The sequence below is a fragment of the Dipodomys spectabilis genome, unplaced genomic scaffold (assembly GCF_019054845.1).
Source record: "Dipodomys spectabilis isolate Male_0828 unplaced genomic scaffold, ASM1905484v1 ptg000002l, whole genome shotgun sequence".
Taxonomy (NCBI): domain Eukaryota; kingdom Metazoa; phylum Chordata; class Mammalia; order Rodentia; family Heteromyidae; genus Dipodomys; species Dipodomys spectabilis.
Window position 1 is genome coordinate 44426784 of NW_024870679.1, and position 18234 is coordinate 44445017.

At 48.0% G+C, this 18234-nt stretch overlaps 1 protein-coding gene across 3 annotated transcripts; it reads right to left on the reverse strand.

The window, feature by feature from the left end:
• Nucleotides 1-1158: 1158 nt before the first annotated feature.
• Nucleotides 1159-16905, reverse strand: Csf3r (colony stimulating factor 3 receptor). 3 transcript variants are annotated; one of them, XM_042684224.1, is made up of 17 exons: nt 16891-16905; nt 15607-15661; nt 14366-14449; nt 10270-10569; nt 8665-8788; nt 8311-8498; nt 6758-6927; nt 6496-6649; nt 6332-6414; nt 5650-5863; nt 4451-4630; nt 3989-4090; nt 3017-3163; nt 2753-2893; nt 2357-2450; nt 2079-2160; nt 1159-1704 (listed from the first exon to the last, which is right to left on the reverse strand). In XM_042684224.1, exons 3-17 carry the CDS (start codon nt 14427-14429, stop codon nt 1228-1230), a joined length of 2520 nt encoding a protein of 839 aa, XP_042540158.1. In that variant the 5' UTR covers nt 14430-14449; nt 15607-15661; nt 16891-16905; the 3' UTR covers nt 1159-1227. The 3 variants fall into 3 exon arrangements, with proteins under 3 accessions (XP_042540158.1, XP_042540166.1, XP_042540148.1); XM_042684232.1 differs by lacking the exon at nt 16891-16905 and adding an exon at nt 16742-16818 and having other exon boundaries at nt 2079-2157; XM_042684214.1 differs by lacking the exon at nt 16891-16905 and adding an exon at nt 16742-16818.
• Nucleotides 16906-18234: the final 1329 nt, after the last annotated feature.

Sequence of the window (18234 nt, forward strand, 5' to 3'; positions counted from 1 at the left end):
ATCTCTTGTTATGCATATCATGTTCTAACTTAATGCATATTCAACAATAAAACCTTTTCTTTCTCTTTTACAGGGTTTCTGGGCTAGCAGATTTTTTTTTTTAACTCTGTTACTGGGAGTCAAAACCAGGATCTCACACATGCTAGGCAAACATTCAGTTACTGAGCTATATATCCAGTCCTGAGATACTATTTTTATTTTTTATTATGTTTCCCCAATAAGGATTTTTTTTTTGGGTCCGGTCGTGGGGCCTGAACTCTGGGCCTGGGCACTGTCCCTCAGCTCTTCAGCTCAAGGCTAGAGCTCTACCACTTGAGCCACAGCGCCACTTCCGGCTTTTTTCTTATGTGGTGCTGAGGAATTGAACCCAGGGCCTCAGGCATGCAAGGTAAGCGCTCTACCACTGAGCCACCTTCCCAGCCCCAAGGATTTTTTTTTTTTGAGGCAGGTCTCACTTTGTCGCCCAAGCCAGCCTTGTACTCCAGTCTCCTGAGTGCTGGAATTATAGGCATGTATGACCACAACAGGCAGGGTTAGTTCTTTCAGATGGCTGTTTACCATATTCCATAGCTCTCTGTGATTCCTTCCATGTTAGCCTTGCTTCTGGGCACTGACAATGTTTGGTCTCCACCACCAGAATGGGAGCTGTCTGAGGGTTGGCTGAGCTGTCCTTTTTGAATCCTTGCCACTATTACAGGGCCTATGCTAGGTGCTTGCTCCCTGACTGCTGGAACCCAAAAAGTAAAAGGACAGATTCTCAGGCATACTCAGAATTTGTTTCTTCTCTTTTTCCCTTCCTCTCTCCCTTTTCCCTCCCTCCCTCCCTCTTTCTCTGCAGACCAAGTTAATCTGAAACCCAAGGTCCTCATGCTTCAACCTCCCAAGTTTTGGCAGTACATGTGTGCACCATCATACCCAGAGTTTCTACAGACAACAAAAACTCAAAGTCAAAAAACAATTTAAGAAATTGAAAAACAGGGAAAAAAGACACAAAAGGCTAGCAGGTGGGCTGGATGGAACATTATCTGGCTCAAGTATGGGGTGGTCTGGGAGGCCTGCACATGGAGGTTAGGGTGAAGGAGAGATGATGGAGGCCAGGAACAGGGAGAAACTTGGATCCTTTCTACTTTTCCTGGGGCTGGTAACTTTTTTTTTTAGTGATGGGCTTACCAACTTCTCCTTTCCTCTAGACAGAGGTAGCTCCAGATGAAGAGACCCCAGAAAACCCTAGAAGGCTCCCAATCCCTCCATACCATGGACCCGAAGCCCCTGCAAGAGGGGAAAGTCAAGCAGTGGCCCAAAGACACAGTCATCTTCCTGGCTTGGGAGTGGAGCCATGGGGGTCTCCAAGGGACTATTCTGAAACCAAATGTTCTCATAATATTTAGGACTGGGGGTGAGGCTTCCCAGAAGGGGCTGCGTAGAGTCACAGCGGATGTAGTGCCCTGGTCGTGGGCTGGTTGGGCTGCCTAGCACCTGCCCATAAAAGACCTGGTCACTGGTGCCAGACTGGGGCTGGGGTGGGGTGGATGTTGCTTTTGGGCCCCCCTGGAGTATGTAGGCCTGGACTGTGGTGGGAAGGCTGCAGGTTTCTGAGCTGTCACTGGACTCCCAGGACCCCAGCTTCTTCTCCTCCTCCAGCACAGTGATCTTGGTGATGGGTGGCATTCCTGAGTCCCAAAGGCTGGGCAGTGGGAAGATCTCCTGGACACAGAGACAGGAAGTGAAGGAATGGTTCATTTCAAATATCTGTTCCAGATACTATTCTTTCTGAATCAGGGTAATTGTGGGGATGTTCCTGTGCTATGTGGTAGAATATAGAGTTGGACCTGCAAAATATCCTATCCTCTCAGGCCCGGCATGGTGACCCCTCCCACCACACAGTGAAGTGACTGACGCTTTGAGATGGTCCAATTGCCATTCAAATCTAGGTCTGTATCGCTCCTAAAGGATGCAACTCTTGCGCATCATGATGCAAAAACCCTGTGTGCTCATCTTCGGAAGAGTATTCTTTCACTTTTATTTGAACCTGAAGCTAACAGCCCCAGCCACATTTCCCTCTCCCTTCATGTGCTCACCTCTGCCATGGCTTTGGGTATCCAGGAGCCCAGGCTGCTGTGGGCTGGGTCTGGCACGCTTGGCCAGAGGGGATTCTTCCTGCTGGAGAAGGGGGAAGGTGAAAGGTCAGGTGTACCCTCCCAGCCTGCCTTCCTTTCATCTCATCCCAGCAGCTGAGGAGGGGTGAAGTGGGGTATAGGGGGGATGAGGCTGGAAGGGACTTAGATTGCCACCCCTCCTCTGCTCACCAGCTGGCAGTGCCCTGTGGGTAAGAGCCAGTTCTCTCAACCGATCTTACCTGGGGCTGTACCAGAACCAGGTAGCCACACAGAGGCAGATGAGCAAAACCAGGAGGCCAAACAGGCCCAGGAATATGTAGAGCTCCAAATTCCCTAGGGTTAGAGAAGAGAAAGCCAGAAGAGGTCAGTGTGCATGTGGAAAAGATGAACTGTTCTGCAAGTTAGGATCTGTGGGTGAGGTTGGGACTTCTCCTTCAGGCTGGAATCCATGGATGAGGCTGGGTCTCCTCCCCAGACTGAGATCCAGGAGTGGGGCTGAGTTTCTGACTTAGGTTGGGGGAATCCATGGTCTGACATGGGATCCAGAAGCACATTCATATCTTCTCTCAAAATCAAAATCCTTCAGGTGGACACAATCCCCATAGCCATTTCTGCCAGCTCCCCTCTCCCCTTACCTGAGGCCAAGGTCATCAGAGTGAGGCCTGTACTGTTGCTGGCTCCAGCCTGGCTGGTGGCCATGAGGTGGATGTGATACAGGCTAGCGGGTTCCAGGCCATGCAGGACAAAGCTGTGGGAGGAGGTGTTCAGGATGGTGGCTAAGGGTGGGGTGGGATGGGGTATGTGGTCAACTTAGGCTGGGGTGCTGAACCCCCTAGAGGGCTACTGAGCACCCCCCTCCCAGATCTTCTGTAGCTATGAGGAGCTGAGGATAGACTCACAGTAGGACTGGTCCTTAGTGTTGGTCCAGAAGATGGTATAATGGTCTAGGGGGCTCTTCCCCAGCTCAGGGGGCCTGGGTACCCACTCCAGCTTGGCCCAGGTCTTGCCAATGTGCTTTAGATGCAGCTCTGGGGCATGGGGAGGACCTGTGGGAAGAGAGAAGTGGAAGGATTGGAGGAAACGGGCCAGAGCAGAGCTGAGAGCCTTGTGGGTCCCTGGGCTCTGGAACTGGCCCATCCTGTGGGTGGGTGAGAAAAGAGAGTCCAAGGAACTGAGTATGGCAGCACATTCATGTAATAGCAGCACTCAAGAAGTAGAGGCATGAAGAAGTAGAGTTCAAGCCTAGTGTGGGTTACATGATGAGCTCTTGTCTTGAGTTAAACATCATGTGGGGAAAAGAAGAGTTCAAGGCAACATTTGTCTAAGACTTATCTTTCCAAAGGTTTCCTTTCAGTTGTTTGCTTGAGACTAAGTCTTGCTATGTAACCTAGTCTAACCCTTGCTGGGATCACAGATGTGAACCACCATGCCTGGTCTTCCTAGGGTTTTTATCTGAATTCCATCTACTGGTCCTAAGTGCAGAGGTTGGATTTGAATCTAGTTCTGTTTGATTGAAAATTCTTCAGCTGCAATTTCTGCCAGGCCTGAGTTTTGTCTGATTTATAACCAATTCCTGCTGTTTACTCTCTGAATTTAGGCCAGGGCTTCTGTCTAATGTCTTTCAGATGTGGCACCTGATTACTGTTGAAGCCATCAATTGAATTTTATAAAACCTGCTCCCTAATTTCCCTCAGACTCATTGTCTCAATTTTTTTTCAGCTGCAGGGGTGACTGTAACTCAGGGGTACTCAGGGTTGGGATCCAGAGTAGGTGAGGAAGGGGAATGTTTCCCCTTATTCCTCACTCCTCACGCCCTGGCAGACCCTGAGAGAGGGGGAAGGACTCCGGAAATGGGCTGGTGGCTGACGAACCCATCTCTTTGGAGTAGGTGTAGACATGCTGGGAGTGTCCCACGGTGCCTGGATACAGGGGAGACACGGTGATCTCGTAGAGCTGAAAGGGCCTGATATTCTCTGTAGAGAGAAGAAAGGGTAGTCACTCTGATTGAGGGGTATCTCTGCTGATGATCAGAGCAAATCTCAGACCTCTGGTCAGGGCTAACTGCTGCAATCTATTCTTTAGATCATTTGATGGGAGTTAGGAAGTGAAGACAGAGTTAGAAGAGTGGCAAGGGTAGGGCTGAAGAGAAAATCAGATTAGACTGCAAGAAGAACTTCCAGATTGTGAGGCTGTTAGATGAGAAGGAGATTAAAGAAAGCTTGGGGATCCCCCCCCCCCCCCCGGCAGCTCAGGCTCCTCTTGCTACAAGCATGACCTCCTCATCTTCCCCTTCCATGTCTGGCCCCCAGCCCTGCCTTCCAGCTCTGGCTTACCCCTCAGCAGTGTCTCTGTGATGCTTCCGTTGTGTTCCATCTTCAAGGTCTTATTGCTGCCCGTGGGGCCCGGGCCCCACTCAATCAGATAGCCCTGAGGTTGAGGGCTGGGGGGCTCCCAACCCACCCAGAGGCTGTGAGGGTCTAGGGCTATGGCGCGAAGTCCAGCCAGGGGTGGGCCTGCAGACAGTGGGAATAAAGGTGAAAAGAAGCAGGCCTCCAAGCCAGATGCCTAGGTTCCAATCCTGGCTTTGCTATTTATAGGCTGGTTGACCTAGGCTGAGTCAACATCTGAGCCTGTGTCTTCATCGGTAAAGAAAAGTTCCTACTATGTGGGGTCTTGGTGCAAAGAAAATGAGATGGATATAGAATAACCCTAGCATGGCATCCATCACTGGAACACTTGATCCTGGGAACAACTTTAGACACTTCCTGGTATGTGCCAGGCATAGTCCTTGATATGTGAATTTGCCAGGTGCTTAACAGTCCCACCAGGGATATATGCTATCTTTGTCTCCAGTATATCAATGAACAAAATGAGAGACACAGAGACATTCAGTAATTTATCAAAGGCCACACAGCTTGTAAGTGTGAATCTTAGGAATTATTGTGTGTTTACACTTGCACATGCATGTACAGATACCACCAGCAGCTTTACCTGGTTCTGGCTAATGATAGTAATAGTTGGCACTGAAGGATATGGTGCTTTGTGTTTATGGTGCTTTAAGTTGTATTGTGATTGTTTGCCTTTACTGGATTGTGTGTGTGTGTGGGGTTTGTGTGTGTGCATGTGCACATGTGTGTGCATGTGTGTGCCAATATGGGGTTTGAACTCAGTACCTGGCACTGTCTTTTAGCTTTTTGCCTCTAGACTGGTGCTCTATCAATTGAGCTACAGCTCTCCATCCAGCTCTTTTTGGCAGTTAACTGGAGATAAGTCTCATGGACTTTTCTGCTCTGGCTGGCTTCTAACTGAGATTCTCAGATCTCAGCCTGCCAAGTAGCTGGTATTCTAGACATGAGCTGCTGGCACTCAGCCATTTACTAATATCTTCAGTAGACAAAGGTGGGGGAGGGAATTCACTTGCCCAGATCATTCGGTTAGCATGTGATGGGACTCTACTTTAACTCAGGCAAGTCTAGTCTTGGAATTTACCTGTTCGGGCCCCCTGCTCTTCTGGCTGCTGGCCCTCTTTTACCTTTGCTCTCCAAGAAGACTACTGGGGTGGGTTGAGAGGTCCCTGCTGTGTTGTAGGCCACAAGGGTCACCTCTTGAGCTCCGGAGGGCAAGGAGAAGGTACAGCTGAACTCTGTGGTGTTGCAGAGGGACATGACCAGCCCTGGCTGGCCTGAGGGGCTCCAGGAGAGTAGGTATCCTTGGATCCGCCCGCTGTCTTCCTCCAGGGCCGTTGGCTGTGGCAGGTGAGGAGGAAAATGGTAAGAGGTCTGTCCAGCTTCTTGTAAGTGGAGGAGCGCTAGTCCTAGGAACTAAGTTCCCAAGCCAGAGCCAGATAACTCCTCTCTCTCCATCCCTCCCTCCTTCCCTCCTTCCTTCCCTCCTTCCCTTTCTCCTTTCCTCCCCCCCCCCCCCCCCCCGGCCCTCTTCTACTTTCTCTGTTCCCTAGTTCCAGCTTCTAGGAAGGAGAGAAGGAAGAAGCCGGTCTGTGCACATAGCACTGCACAGATCCTTTGAGGCACAAGTGGGTCCTGCATTGCAGCCTCTTTAGGTCACTTCTCAGTTTCCTGGGCACATCACATGTAAATGTACCCAAGCCCTCCCCCGCCCCCTGCCCTGGCCTGTGGGAATCCTGAGCCCCAGCCATGGGGACCTGGGGGGGGGGAGGAAGTATCTGGTAGAAGCACATCCTTTGATGAAGTCACCTTCCAGAATAGCTGCCCGCCCACTATCTCAGGGTTCAGCTGCCTCTGCCGCCGCCACCACGTGTCCAGTCTGATGGCCGGAGCTGTGGGTGGAGTGATGGAGTATGAGGAGTCTTGTCTGGGAGGGTGCTGGGAACTGGCCTGGGTCCTCGTCACCCACTCACCACATTCTGTGGTTCTCAGTTCCATACTGGGGCTCCAGCTGCTCCAGTAGCCAGGCAGGGGTGAGCGGATGCAGCGCATTTGCAAGGCATAGGCCGTGGCTGGAAGGAGCCCACAGAGCTCATACTGGTGGATACTGGAGGGCAGGGGAGCCACCTGACAGAGAATGGGGGGCATAAGTCTGAGCCTTTCAGGGCTTAGCTCACACTCGACCCCCTCCTTGATCTCCCACCTCAGGCCCTGACAGTCCAACCCCTGCCTCACCTGTGCCCAGCTGGCTCCTTCCTGCTGTGGCCGGTGGCGCAGCTCACACTCCTGGTCCATATATATGCTTGGTTTCCATGGCTCCCACCCAAACCAGAGGCAGTATGGCTGGGGTGGGGCCGCTTGAGGACTAGGCTCCAGGGCCCACATTGTGGGGGGCTCCAGTTTCACTGCAAGGAATAGGTGGTCAAACGTCTCCCTATCCCACCCTATAAGGCTCTGCCTTAGCTCTTTTCTCCCTCTGTGTGAGTCCATTTCCCTTCCTAGGTCTCCATCCGTGTTGTCTGTCTTGTCTTTTCATCTCTGTTCATATGCCCACATTCTGTCTCTGTGTTTGTATCTGTTTTTCTCTGTCTCTGTTTCACACTCATGTCCCAGGACCTTTGCACTAGTTGTTACTTCTGCTTAGAACACTTGCTTTCCAGGTGTCCAGTGACATACTCCCTTAGTTCCTCCAAAGGTCTACTTAGTTGTCACCTTTTTTAGTCACCTGACAGTCTATTTTATTTATTTTTCCTGCCAGACACAACATTCTGAGGGAAGACTTTTGACATTTTCTTTCCCACCTGCATCTTCAAGATCTCAAGTAGAATCTCATACACAGTGAACATTTTAAGAAATTAGCTGAAAGAATAAATGAGCAGAGCTGGGAGTGTGGCTTAGTGGTAAAGCGCTTGCCTAGCATGCATGAAGCTCTGGATTCGATTCCTTAATTCCACATAAACAGAAAAAAAAAGCCAGGTAACTAGTATATGTCTGAGTCAAGCAGAAAAGGTCAGATAAGTTGATGTTAGGAAAATGAACCCTAAGGTATGTATTCAAATGTTTTTTTTTCTTTCATGTGATTGTTTCTAACACATTTATAAGATTATTTCTTTGTTGCTTTGTATGCCCCTCCCCCATGGTATAACCCCTGCTTTCATTGTATTTGATGTTGGTGTAATTTGTGGAGGGGAAGGGAAAAAAAAACACGTTGTTTACATAGGGATACAGGTGGACCCATTGCAACAATGAGATGTACAAGTCATTATGTTGAAAAACGAACTTTACAACTTTGGCGGGGAAGGGGGGAAGGGGAGGATTGGGTGGGGGAGGTGGGGGGAGGATGGAAAGGGCTAGGAAGGGGAAACAAAGGAGGAGGCTACAATGTTTGATAAGAAATGCACTCATTATCTTTCCCATGTAATTGTAACCCCTCTACAGTATTTTCACAATTAAAAAAAAAAAAAAGCCAGATGTGGCGCTGTAGCTCAAGTGGGAGAGCGCTAGCCTTGAGCAAAAAAGCAGCTCAGAGACAGTGCCTAGGCCCTGAGTTCAAGCCCCAGTACTGGCAAAAAAAAAAAGAATAAATGAGCTTGCTTTCCCAGTCTTGTCCCCATCCTTGTCTCCAGCTGCATCCTCTCTGTCTCTGTCTCTGTCTCTCTTCCCTGCCTTTCTTTTAGGACTTCCAATGTTGTCTTGTTTATTGCTGGGAATTTGTCTCCTCTGTGCCTCTCTGCATCTACTCACATTGGGGATCCTTCCCTCCCTTGCCTGCACCCAGTGGCACTCACCAACATCCACAGGATCAAGGCACAGTTGTGGGGACTCACGGACCCCCAGTGCATTCTCTGCCTGCACCCAGATGACCATGTTCTGGTACAAGAGCAGCTGTTTGCGGGGGATGGAGCAGTAGCTGTGCCCTTTCTCAGGCACGCAGTCAAAGACAGAGTCCTCCTGGGTCTGACAGTTGCCCCGGCTCCTGCCAAAAGGCCAATCTTGGGTGCCAAGCAGAGGAAGAAATCGAGATTCCCTTCTCCTCTCTTCTCTCTCTCCATCTTTGTCTCTGGCTCTTCACCCCTACATTCCTCCTTGTGTGCCACCCCAGGACCCAAAGGAAGGGGGCTAGGGTCATGGCCCCTACTCACTTGAAGCTCTTTAGGATGAAGGTGGTGGGCAGGTAGGTATTGGGTCCTGGCTCCCACTGGCAGGTGAGGCTGTTGGTGGTAAGGTTCATGAAGCAGGACAGGTTGGAGGGTACGGCTGGAGGGTCTGTGTGTGGAGGGGGAAGAATGTGAGACACTTAGAAAACTCCCATCTGCATTAATGACTTTACTTCCAGGTTCAGGGCTGGTGTCTCTGGGGTCACCTTTTCGGTTTTCATGCAGTGTGACCCTGCAGGGGCAGCCCCGGAAGGAGCCAGGTTAGCTTACAGGAGGTATAGGGCAAGTGTTATAGACACCCACCATGTGCTCCCCTCCCCCACCATGACCTCTGTCCTCCCACTCCTGACCCTTTTGCCTGGAGGGGTCCTCTAGGTTTTTGCTTTTATTCTGGTTCTGCCATTCATTAGCCATATGATCTTGAAGTTGCTCAGTTGCCTTGTGCCTCAGTTTCCTCATCTGTAGAGTGGGGGTAGTGGCAACACCTCTGTCTCCTAAGTTATTACAAGGGCTCTCTAACCTCTTTAAATTTTTTTTATATGTTTTTTATTGTATAAATACTATACAGAGGGGTTACAGTGCTGTATAATCTCATACATAACGATGCTCAGACAATGCTGGCAGGCAGCAGGTGTTAACTGCTACCATTACTGATTTTTTTTTCCAACCCTAGGGCTTGAACTCAGGGCCTAGATAGCCTAGAGCTTGGTAGGGAAGTACTCTACAACTTAAGCCATGCTTCCAGTCTAGATTATTTTTCAGGAATGTTTTTTTTTTTCCCCAGGTTGCCCTTGGACTCAAATCCTCCTACTTCTACCTCCCACATAGCTGGGATTACAGGTGCATGTCACTATATTCAGCCTATTACTCTGTGTGTGTGTGTGTGTGTGTGTGTGTGTGTGTGTGTGTGAGTGGTCTTGGGATTTGGAATCAGGGACTCATGCTTGCTAGGTAGCACTCTACCCCTGAGCTATATCTCCAGTCCTTTTAAGATTTTGCACTGGTTATGTTGAGATAGGGTCTCATTTTTTGCCAGGCCCAAGCCTGAGTTACAATTTTCTTTTATGCTTCTGTTATAGTGCCCAGCTTCTTCCCTGAGGTGATGTCTTGTGCACTTTTTTGCTTGGACTCCCTGGAACTGTAATCCTCCCAATCTTAGCCTCCTTAGTAGCTCACAATACAGGCATGGGCCAACAGTGTCCAGCATTATTATTGATTTTAGACAAGAACTTTGGATTTTCTTTTTTTTCCCTATGTATTGGCTTTGCAAAAACTACATCTTGCTAAGTTTGCAAAGAAAGCTGAGACTGGGGTGGAAGGAACTGGGAGCCAGTTCTGCGGGCAGAGGCTGGTCTCCAGGGAGGAGCTAAACAGCAACACAGAGGAGTGGTGTTAGAGCCACACTACCCAAGGGAAATCTTGGCTCCATCCAGTCTTAGTGTGTGATCTCATCTGTAAAATGAGACTCTCCCCTGATAACACGTCCATAAAGTGTGAGCCCAGCAAGAGCTCAGTAGGCACCGCTTTTCCTGGTGTTGGAAGGAAGGCATCTGAGGCAGAGGGAATGGATAGCCAGCTGGGAAAACTTACAGCCTGCCTGTAGCTCAGCTTGGTCAAGGATCTGTGGGTGGTTGCCCCATTGCACACAGCAGAAGAGAAAGGTGTGGGTGTGGTTAAGGTAGGGCAGGGTGATGGTAGATGTCCAGGTTCCATCGGGCAGGCGCTGCTGCCTCTGCCCAGGCTGCTCTTGCTCTTTCCCCAGTCTCCATAGAATCTGTGGCTCTGGGTCCAGATGGCTGCAGTTCTGGCTGATGGTGCAGGAGGCCGTGACAGGATCTCCCAGACGGACAACAGGGGCTGAGATGTTAATCTGCCCACATTTCTCCAGGCCTGTGAGTAGGGTGAGGAGGGTGCTTATTGAAGGACTCCTGTGCTGGGCAGAACTGGGCTGGGTCTTAGAGTTTGTCCTAGTCTTAAGGCCCTAATCTGCCTCATATCTCTGAAAGCAAGAAGCTATCTGGAGTGAGACAGAGGTAACAATTTGTCATTAACATTTATTATCAACAGCCTTCAACATGGGCTCTGAACACCTCTAGTTTGTAGGATGCTCCTCTTCCCATAATGTAAATGCTCCCAGTAGGGCTGATTTCAAGTTAGCAGAGTGCTCTCCCCAGAGAACTGAAGAGACATGACAATCTGTTCTTGCAAGCTAGCTCTAGTTCCTCACCAGAGACCGCTGTCCTCTCACACTCTCTATCTGAAGATGGTAAAAGCAACGATTAGGGTGATAAGAATCCCTCAGCTACAGCAAGCTGTGGTTTTTGAATTTAAACTTCTGATTGTATAATCCCCACTTGATCACAGCACTTCAAAGGCACATTATTCCCCAGAAAGGCAATTGTGGTATGCTGGGTAAGAGCCTGGCATTACAACTAGATTGATTGTCCATGTTTAAATCTTTTTTTGGGTCCGGTTGTGGGCCTGAACTCTGGGCCTGGGCGTTGTCCCTCAGCTCTTCAGCTCACGGCGAGCGCTCTACCACTTGAGCCACAGCACCACTTCCGGCTTTTTTCCTTATTGCTTATGTGGTGCTGGGGAATCAAACCCAGGGCCTCATGCATGCAAGGCAAGCGCTCTACCACTGAGCCACCTTCCCAGCCCTGTCCATGTTTAAATCTTGTACATATGGCTTGCTTATTATGTCTTCTTTTCTTTTTGTTGTACTAGTAGGGGGGCTTGAACTCAGGTGTTCTTTTTTTTCACATTGATAAGACCAACCATTTATTTAACTTGGGGGGTAACATAGCATGTACAGGTGGGAGTATACATTAAAACAACAAATGAGATAGAGTAGTTATTGCTAGTTACATTCACAAAGATTTAAGACAGACTACTTTTAGATTTCACAAAGATGCAGAGAAAAGCACTTGTGTACATTGCTGATAACGTTGAGAAAGTCATGTGATTGAGCAAACATATACACTTTGGGAGACCTATCACATCAAGAAAACAATGGTATTAAGTGATTTTTAACCAGCATTGTATGGGCAATGAAAAAATGTATTCTAAATGTCAACAGGACAATAGCTATATACATTACATACAGTATATCAATAGTATGTGATGTATAAATAAACACAGAAAGGCCTACACATTGGAGGGAATATTGCTGTATGGACCCATTGAAAACTCCCCACAGCAACTCATATATATATATACATATATATATGTACACACACATATATGTATATGTTTAGAGATGGTAGGGAAGATGCATCTAATCTGTTAATATCCTTTAAGCAGATGAGGTTCAGAAAGGTTGGGCAAATTAACTTTTTTGTTTTGAACATCCTGTTTTATTTTCCTAACCAATAAACAAAAACAAATACACAAAATGAAAACTGGATTTTTAAATTGAGAAAGTAAAAAGCTAAGTTGATAGCTCAAGAAAGTGGTAAAAACAGAAGCAGAGCAGCAAGCACCTGAAGAAATAACACAAGGGAACTAGGGATGAGATGATGCAGGCTTTGACTGAAAAACAGAACTTGGTAAGAAGTTCTCTAAAATGACTAAGCTCACATGCAGTTATGTCCTATGTTACTATCCGTTTTATGTATCTTTGCCATATCAAAAGGAAAATCCAGGTACATTAAAAACAGTCAAGTATATAAACATGCAAGTGACAATTATATACATCAAGTTGGAGTCCCTGGTAATCTGAAAGCAGCTTAAAAACAAAAAGGATTAAAAAAAAACTTTTAGTATGACTTACAGGTTACCCCAGAATAGGAAGTAATGATATTTAGATGAGTTAAGCTATTAAAAGCAAATCTCTTCTTCCTGTTATGTAGCACCTGGCTAAGAATATAGTCATGGTGAATCAGGGGCTTACATAGCACATGACTATCAAGAATGAGTGTGCTACATCGAGGCATGCTAACATCAGCATTCTACCACAGCTGAATTCTGCACTAGTTCAAGACTTAGTGAAGGCGGTGACAAAGGTGTAACTTGTATACTTGAGTTGGAGTACTATCATAATAGCTGCAAATAAAATTGGCGCCATGTGCTGCTTGTACATCCTATACTACATTTACTTAGTTTTTAATGAAGGTTGTGGTCAGGTGTTCTTACTTGGCTTTTCTCTCAAGGCTGGCCCTCTATTTCTTGAACTACAGCTTTACTTCCATCTTACTTATTAAGTGAGCCTGGTATATGTTAGTGTTTTTGTGTAGCCTGATAGACAAGTAAGTTCAGATGGGCTGAAGGCCGAGCAAGCAGGAGGGCTGGGTTCAATACAGTGTACCACCAAAAAAAAAAAAAAAAGGCCAAGCATAGTGGCATATACCTATAGTCCCCACTACTCAGGAGACAGAGTTTGGGAGGCCTTGATGCTCCCATCAAGGCCAACCTAGGCAAAAAAATTTCACAAGACCCCATCCCAAGTGATAACCTGGGCATGGTGGCACATATCTGTCATCCTAGCTACAAAAGGAAGTGTAAATAGAAGATTGTGGTCCAAGTCAGCCTGGATGAGAATGAGAGACCCTAACTCCAGAAATAAAGCAGAAACATATGAGGGTGTGGTTCAAGTGGTAGGCTTACCTGCTTAGAAAGTTATATATATATAAAATTTATAAAACCAAACATTTATAAAACTATATATATATATGCATATATATATATATATATAGTGTATGTGTGTGTGTGTGTGTGTGTATGTGTACACGTGTGGTGTACCTGTCCTTGGGCTTGTACTCAGGGCCTGGGTACGGTCCCTGAGCCTTTTTTCCTCAAGGCTAGCTCTCTACCAGTTGAGACCCAGCTTCACTTCCTGCTTTTTTGGTGCTTAATTATAGATAAGAGATAAGAGTTTCAAGGACTTTTCCTGCTCAAGATGGCTTCCAATCCCTGTCCTCAGAGCTCAGCCTCCTGAGTAGCTAGAATTACAGGCATGAGCTATCAGCACTAGGCTTGACACACACACACACACACACACACACACACATATAATATTATATATAGATTATCTATATGTAACATTAAATCTATCTCTATCTCTATATCTCGCTCTGTATATTTGTCGGTTGTGGGGCCTGAACTCTGGGCCTGGGTGCTGTCCCTCAGCTTCTTAGCTCACGGCAAGTGCTCTACCACTTGAGCCACAGCACCACTTCCAGGTTTTTCTACTTATGTGGTGCTGAGGAATTGAACCCAGGGCCTCATGCATGCAAAGCAAGCACTCTACTCACTAAGCTATCTTTCCAGTCCTTTAAAATATTTTTAAAGGCACAAAATTAAAAAAAAACAACAGAGGCTGTATGTGGTCTGAAATGTCAAAGTATTGCTCTCAAACTTACTGATCTTATCTAACTTGGCCTCAGCTTGCATAGCCATGGAGCTCTTCACCTGTCAAGACAGAGTCTTGGAATGAAACCTGTCTCCCTGTGGCTTCTGCTGGATTCTTTGCTGTCTGCCAAGACTCCTTCTGACAGCCAGGCAGAGATTTGCAGAAGGACCTCCCCCTCTCCCAGTCCTGTCAGTATTTTTGTGGTGGGGGGACCAACAGCCCCACATAAGGCTCAGTCTCTGAGAAGCTTAGAGCCATGTGGCTGTGCAGGAAAAGGCTTCCTTCCATATCACCCCACCCTCCATCGCTGGTGACTCCCCACTGCTCCACACTTACTTCCAGGGAGCAGCAGGATGATCAGGGCAGCTCTGGCCAGGCCACAGGCTCCCAGTCCTGCCATGGTGTCAACTTATTGCTTACCTAGAGGTAGACAGAGGTGGTTAAAGTCACATGATTTGGAATCCAAGCTGCCCATAATCTTTGCTCTGCCACAGTGCAGCTTCAGCCAGGTTACTTGGCCTGTCTTTGCAAAATGAAGGTAAGAGTGGCCCACAGCACACAGGGATTTGGAAGGGAAGCACAAAATGATGCCCTTGCACTGTGAGTGGCATAGTTATTATGTCTGCCTGCCAGGAAAGGAGCAGGGGAAGGAGCCATGAGTGACAGTGTGCTCTCCTTCAGGGTACCTGTTGACTTTGGGCCCATAAGTCACCTTTGTGCAAATCAGAAAAAATGCAAGCGCTTCCTGGACTAGGCCCTGACAGCTGGAGAACGGGCTGGATTCCAGCCTCCCTGGGACGATTTTGTGCAGTGAGAAATCTGTACAACACCCTGTCTGGTAGTCAGTGGTTGGTAACTAGTCAGTGGTTGGCTAGCTTTCCTCCTACTAGGTAAGGAAGATGAGACTGGCTTCTGTCTCCATGCATTTTTTTGAACATTTTTTTCTTTTTTAATTGTTATTATAAAGGTGATGTACAAAAGGGTTGCAGTTCCATAAGTCAGATAACGAGTGTGCTTCTATTTAGGCATCACCCCTTCCCTCACTCTCTCCCAGTTTTTCTCTCCCATCTCCACCCACAAGTTGTATAGTTCATTTTCAACGTAGTGTCTAGTGGGTACAGTTGCTGCATTTGTTTACACTTTGTCCCTCCATTTCTGCAAGCCCCCATTATCCTCCCAAAGACAGATAAGTGAACAAACAAGACAAAAAGAAAAGCAAACTAAAAGAGCAGCAACAACAAAAAATCTCTTGTTTCCATTTCCTGGAATTCATTCTGATAAATATTATTTTATATGATGAGAGGCACATAAAGCATTGCACCGTTGTGTATGTTCCTCTCTTAAGCACATTTTTTTTTTTTACTGGTCCTGTGGTCTCAGTACGTATCACTTGGAGGCCATTGCCTATGCCTAGTGAGGTTCTGCCTTCTCCTTTTTCATTGTTTGTATCTGGAGTGGGGAACCAGACCTGACACAGGCCCAAGGATTCTTCCTTAGTTTCCTGGGGACTGGTGTGTCTAGCTGTTCTCTAGGGATCATGTATGAAAAGAAGTTAGAAACCCAGCTCCATCACTTACCCAGTTTGTGACCTTGGACAAGTTATTTCACCTTTTTGAGCCTCAGTTTCCCCATCTGTGAATAAAGAAGAACAGTAGCTTCTTGGGGTTGTTGTTCTGACAAAATGAGACAATTGTCATAAAAGCCGTTTGAGCTGTGCAGGGATGGAGCAAGCACTCAGTACCCATGGCTTGCATCTCCAAGCTCCTGAAGCCTGGCAGGGCCTACAACCCACCCTCAACGCTGTAGCTCACAGCCTCCTAGGACTGCCACCTTGCTTTGTTTATGTAGCACTGCACAGATCCCAACACCTCATTTCTAGATCCTTTTTTCTAGTTCCTTGGCTCTGTTACTCTAGCCATTTGTCAGGCTCTGTAGCTGTTCTGACCCTCAGTGACCCAGCACACCTAGCACCTCTTTGCCATGGTTGCCGTCGCACCACCCTTTCTGCTTTTTTCTCCCTTCCCATTGCACCTCGCCTCCCTCCTGAGCTCCTTTCTCTACTCCCTTCTTGAAATTCTTTTTCTAGGAAGAGGTGGGGAAGGAGGATATAAACCAGTGTAGAGAGTTTCCTAATCATGGCAGAGAGAAAGAGAGAGAGAATGTTATCTTCAGAGATCTTCATGAATGGCAATGGTCTGGGGCAGGGGAGATGTAGAGAGACAGATAGGCTGGAGAAAAAAAGCTCAAGAGACACAGTGATGACCCAGAGAGGCTAAGGCCCTAGGAGGATGACTAAGAAACAGTCTGATACCAAGCATTGCAGGTGAAGAGACAAAGGGAGCCAGGAGAGCCAGCGAGGAGGCCCAGAGGGGCTGAGAAGGAAAGACCGAAAGGAGAGCAGATGGAGACAGGGAGAGATGGCCAACTGGAGCAGGCAGGCGTGCAGGTTCTGAGACAGAAGCATGGAGCAGTAAGAATGGAATGGCTATCCCCGAGTCCAGCTCTGGAACCCCCAATCTGATATTTGGCTGTCTGTGCCTTCCCCAGAGAAATTCCATCCCAGACTCCTGGGTCCCAGAGACCACTCCACAGCCAGGGTCTGGCCCAGGCCTAGGCTCCCAGACATTGCCCTTGGAAAAGCGAGGACGGGTCTTGGGACTCCAGGTCTCCACAAAAGGCCGGACTCAGTCCTCCCGGGCATCCTGTACTCACACTGGGACCAGGGTGGTGCAGGGCACCCGGCCTCCCTGCTGGCTTCTCTCTTCTCTAGGGGGCAAGTTCCTTCTCTCCGTCGTTAATGACAGGCAGGGAACTGAGATTGCGACACCTCCCAGGCCTCCCAGCCTCCCCTGCGCCCTTACCCTTGCAGGCACCCGCAGCCCTTTCCTCCCAGGAAGGGGCCTGAGAGAAACTGAAGAGCCCGATGCCTTCCTGCCTCGGGGGTCCTAAAGAGCTGGGGATGTGGCAACGATGGCCCTCTTGCCAGTCTCCGGATTTCCTGAGCTTGAAGCCTTGGGGCTGGGCCGGGTCGGGCCAGGCCTCCAAGTGGCTGGATGCCATCCTGGTTCCCCCTGTTCTGAGGAAGTGTCACTGGGAAGGCCCCTGCTGCCCCCAGCCTCTTTTTCCACACTGGTTTAGGGGCCCTTGAAATTTGTGTTTTAGAACTCAACACTCACTATTCCCCATGGCTTCTCTGTCACCACTGCCACAGGCCAGACAGAGGAACTTTGGGGACGAGACAAGATGTGCAAAATAAGGCCTAGGATATTCATAGGCTCACCACATATTAGTAGTACTTGCACACCATGATGGGGTTACACTGTTCTCTAGCTGAGTACATTTTATGTCTTTGATTGTCTGTGTCTGACTCCTCTGTGACTGTTGATAGATGCTCTCTTAGGATAGTTCAGGCTGATCAGAGTTTATGGGATTTATGACCCAATAAAGCCAAGGTGCCTGCAGATTGGCCATGTGCGAGCACTCAGTTGTATGCTTGTGTATGTGTAGTGTGGTGAGCTGTGAAGGAGAGCAGGCTACTGGGTCTGGTGGGATGGGGCAGACCTTGGCTGAAGCTCTGGGTCCATATCTGAGTACCTGGCCACCTGCTGCTTCATGACCCCTGCACACTCAGGAAATCCACTTGCTGATGTGCTTTCATTGTTTCATGACCTTGTTAGAATGTCTGCAGCCTTAGGGTCTTTGTACTTGCTGTTTCTTCAGCCTGGACTTATTTTCCTGAAATAGCAACATGACATCACTGTCCCTACCAGAATCCTGAGGCGCTTCGTAATTAAGTTCAACTGGTTTATATATTTTCATGAAAAATACCTTGGAAAATGTATGTCGACAACAGCCAGATGCAGTCAATCCTTCTTTCTTGCCAGGGTCATTGAAATCACTCTCACTTTCCACCCAGTCTTCTGGCTGTTCATCCTCTGTCCCACCATTTACTATTCCTGCAGCAGCTGGTGAGATACTGATCAAACAGAAGGCAGATCATGTCCTGCTCTGCCCCATACCTTCCACTCACTCACAGTCAAAATCAAAGTCCTTTTAGTGGTCTGCAGAGTGCTTCGTACCTGCCTGAGCCCTTTTCACTAGTCTCTCCCCTGAGTTGTTCTCTTCAAGCCACTGTTTGTCTTGTTCATCAGCCTTCTGCATCAAATCCTTTGTTCTCACTGTTTCTTTAGCCTGGACTCTTTTCC

Bases quoted from the DNA above. Each gene is read 5' to 3' on its own strand.
- Csf3r (XM_042684224.1), bottom strand. From the start codon at position 14,429: ATGGCAGGACTGGGAGCCTGTGGCCTGGCCAGAGCTGCCCTGATCATC. The intron at 8,789-10,269 runs GTAAGTTTTCCC...CTCCACACACAG, and splicing joins AGCTGAGCTACAGGCAGGCT to ACCCTCCAGCCGTACCCTCC. The intron at 6,928-8,310 runs GTGAGTGCCACT...TATTCCTTGCAG, and splicing joins CCTTGATCCTGTGGATGTTG to TGAAACTGGAGCCCCCCACA.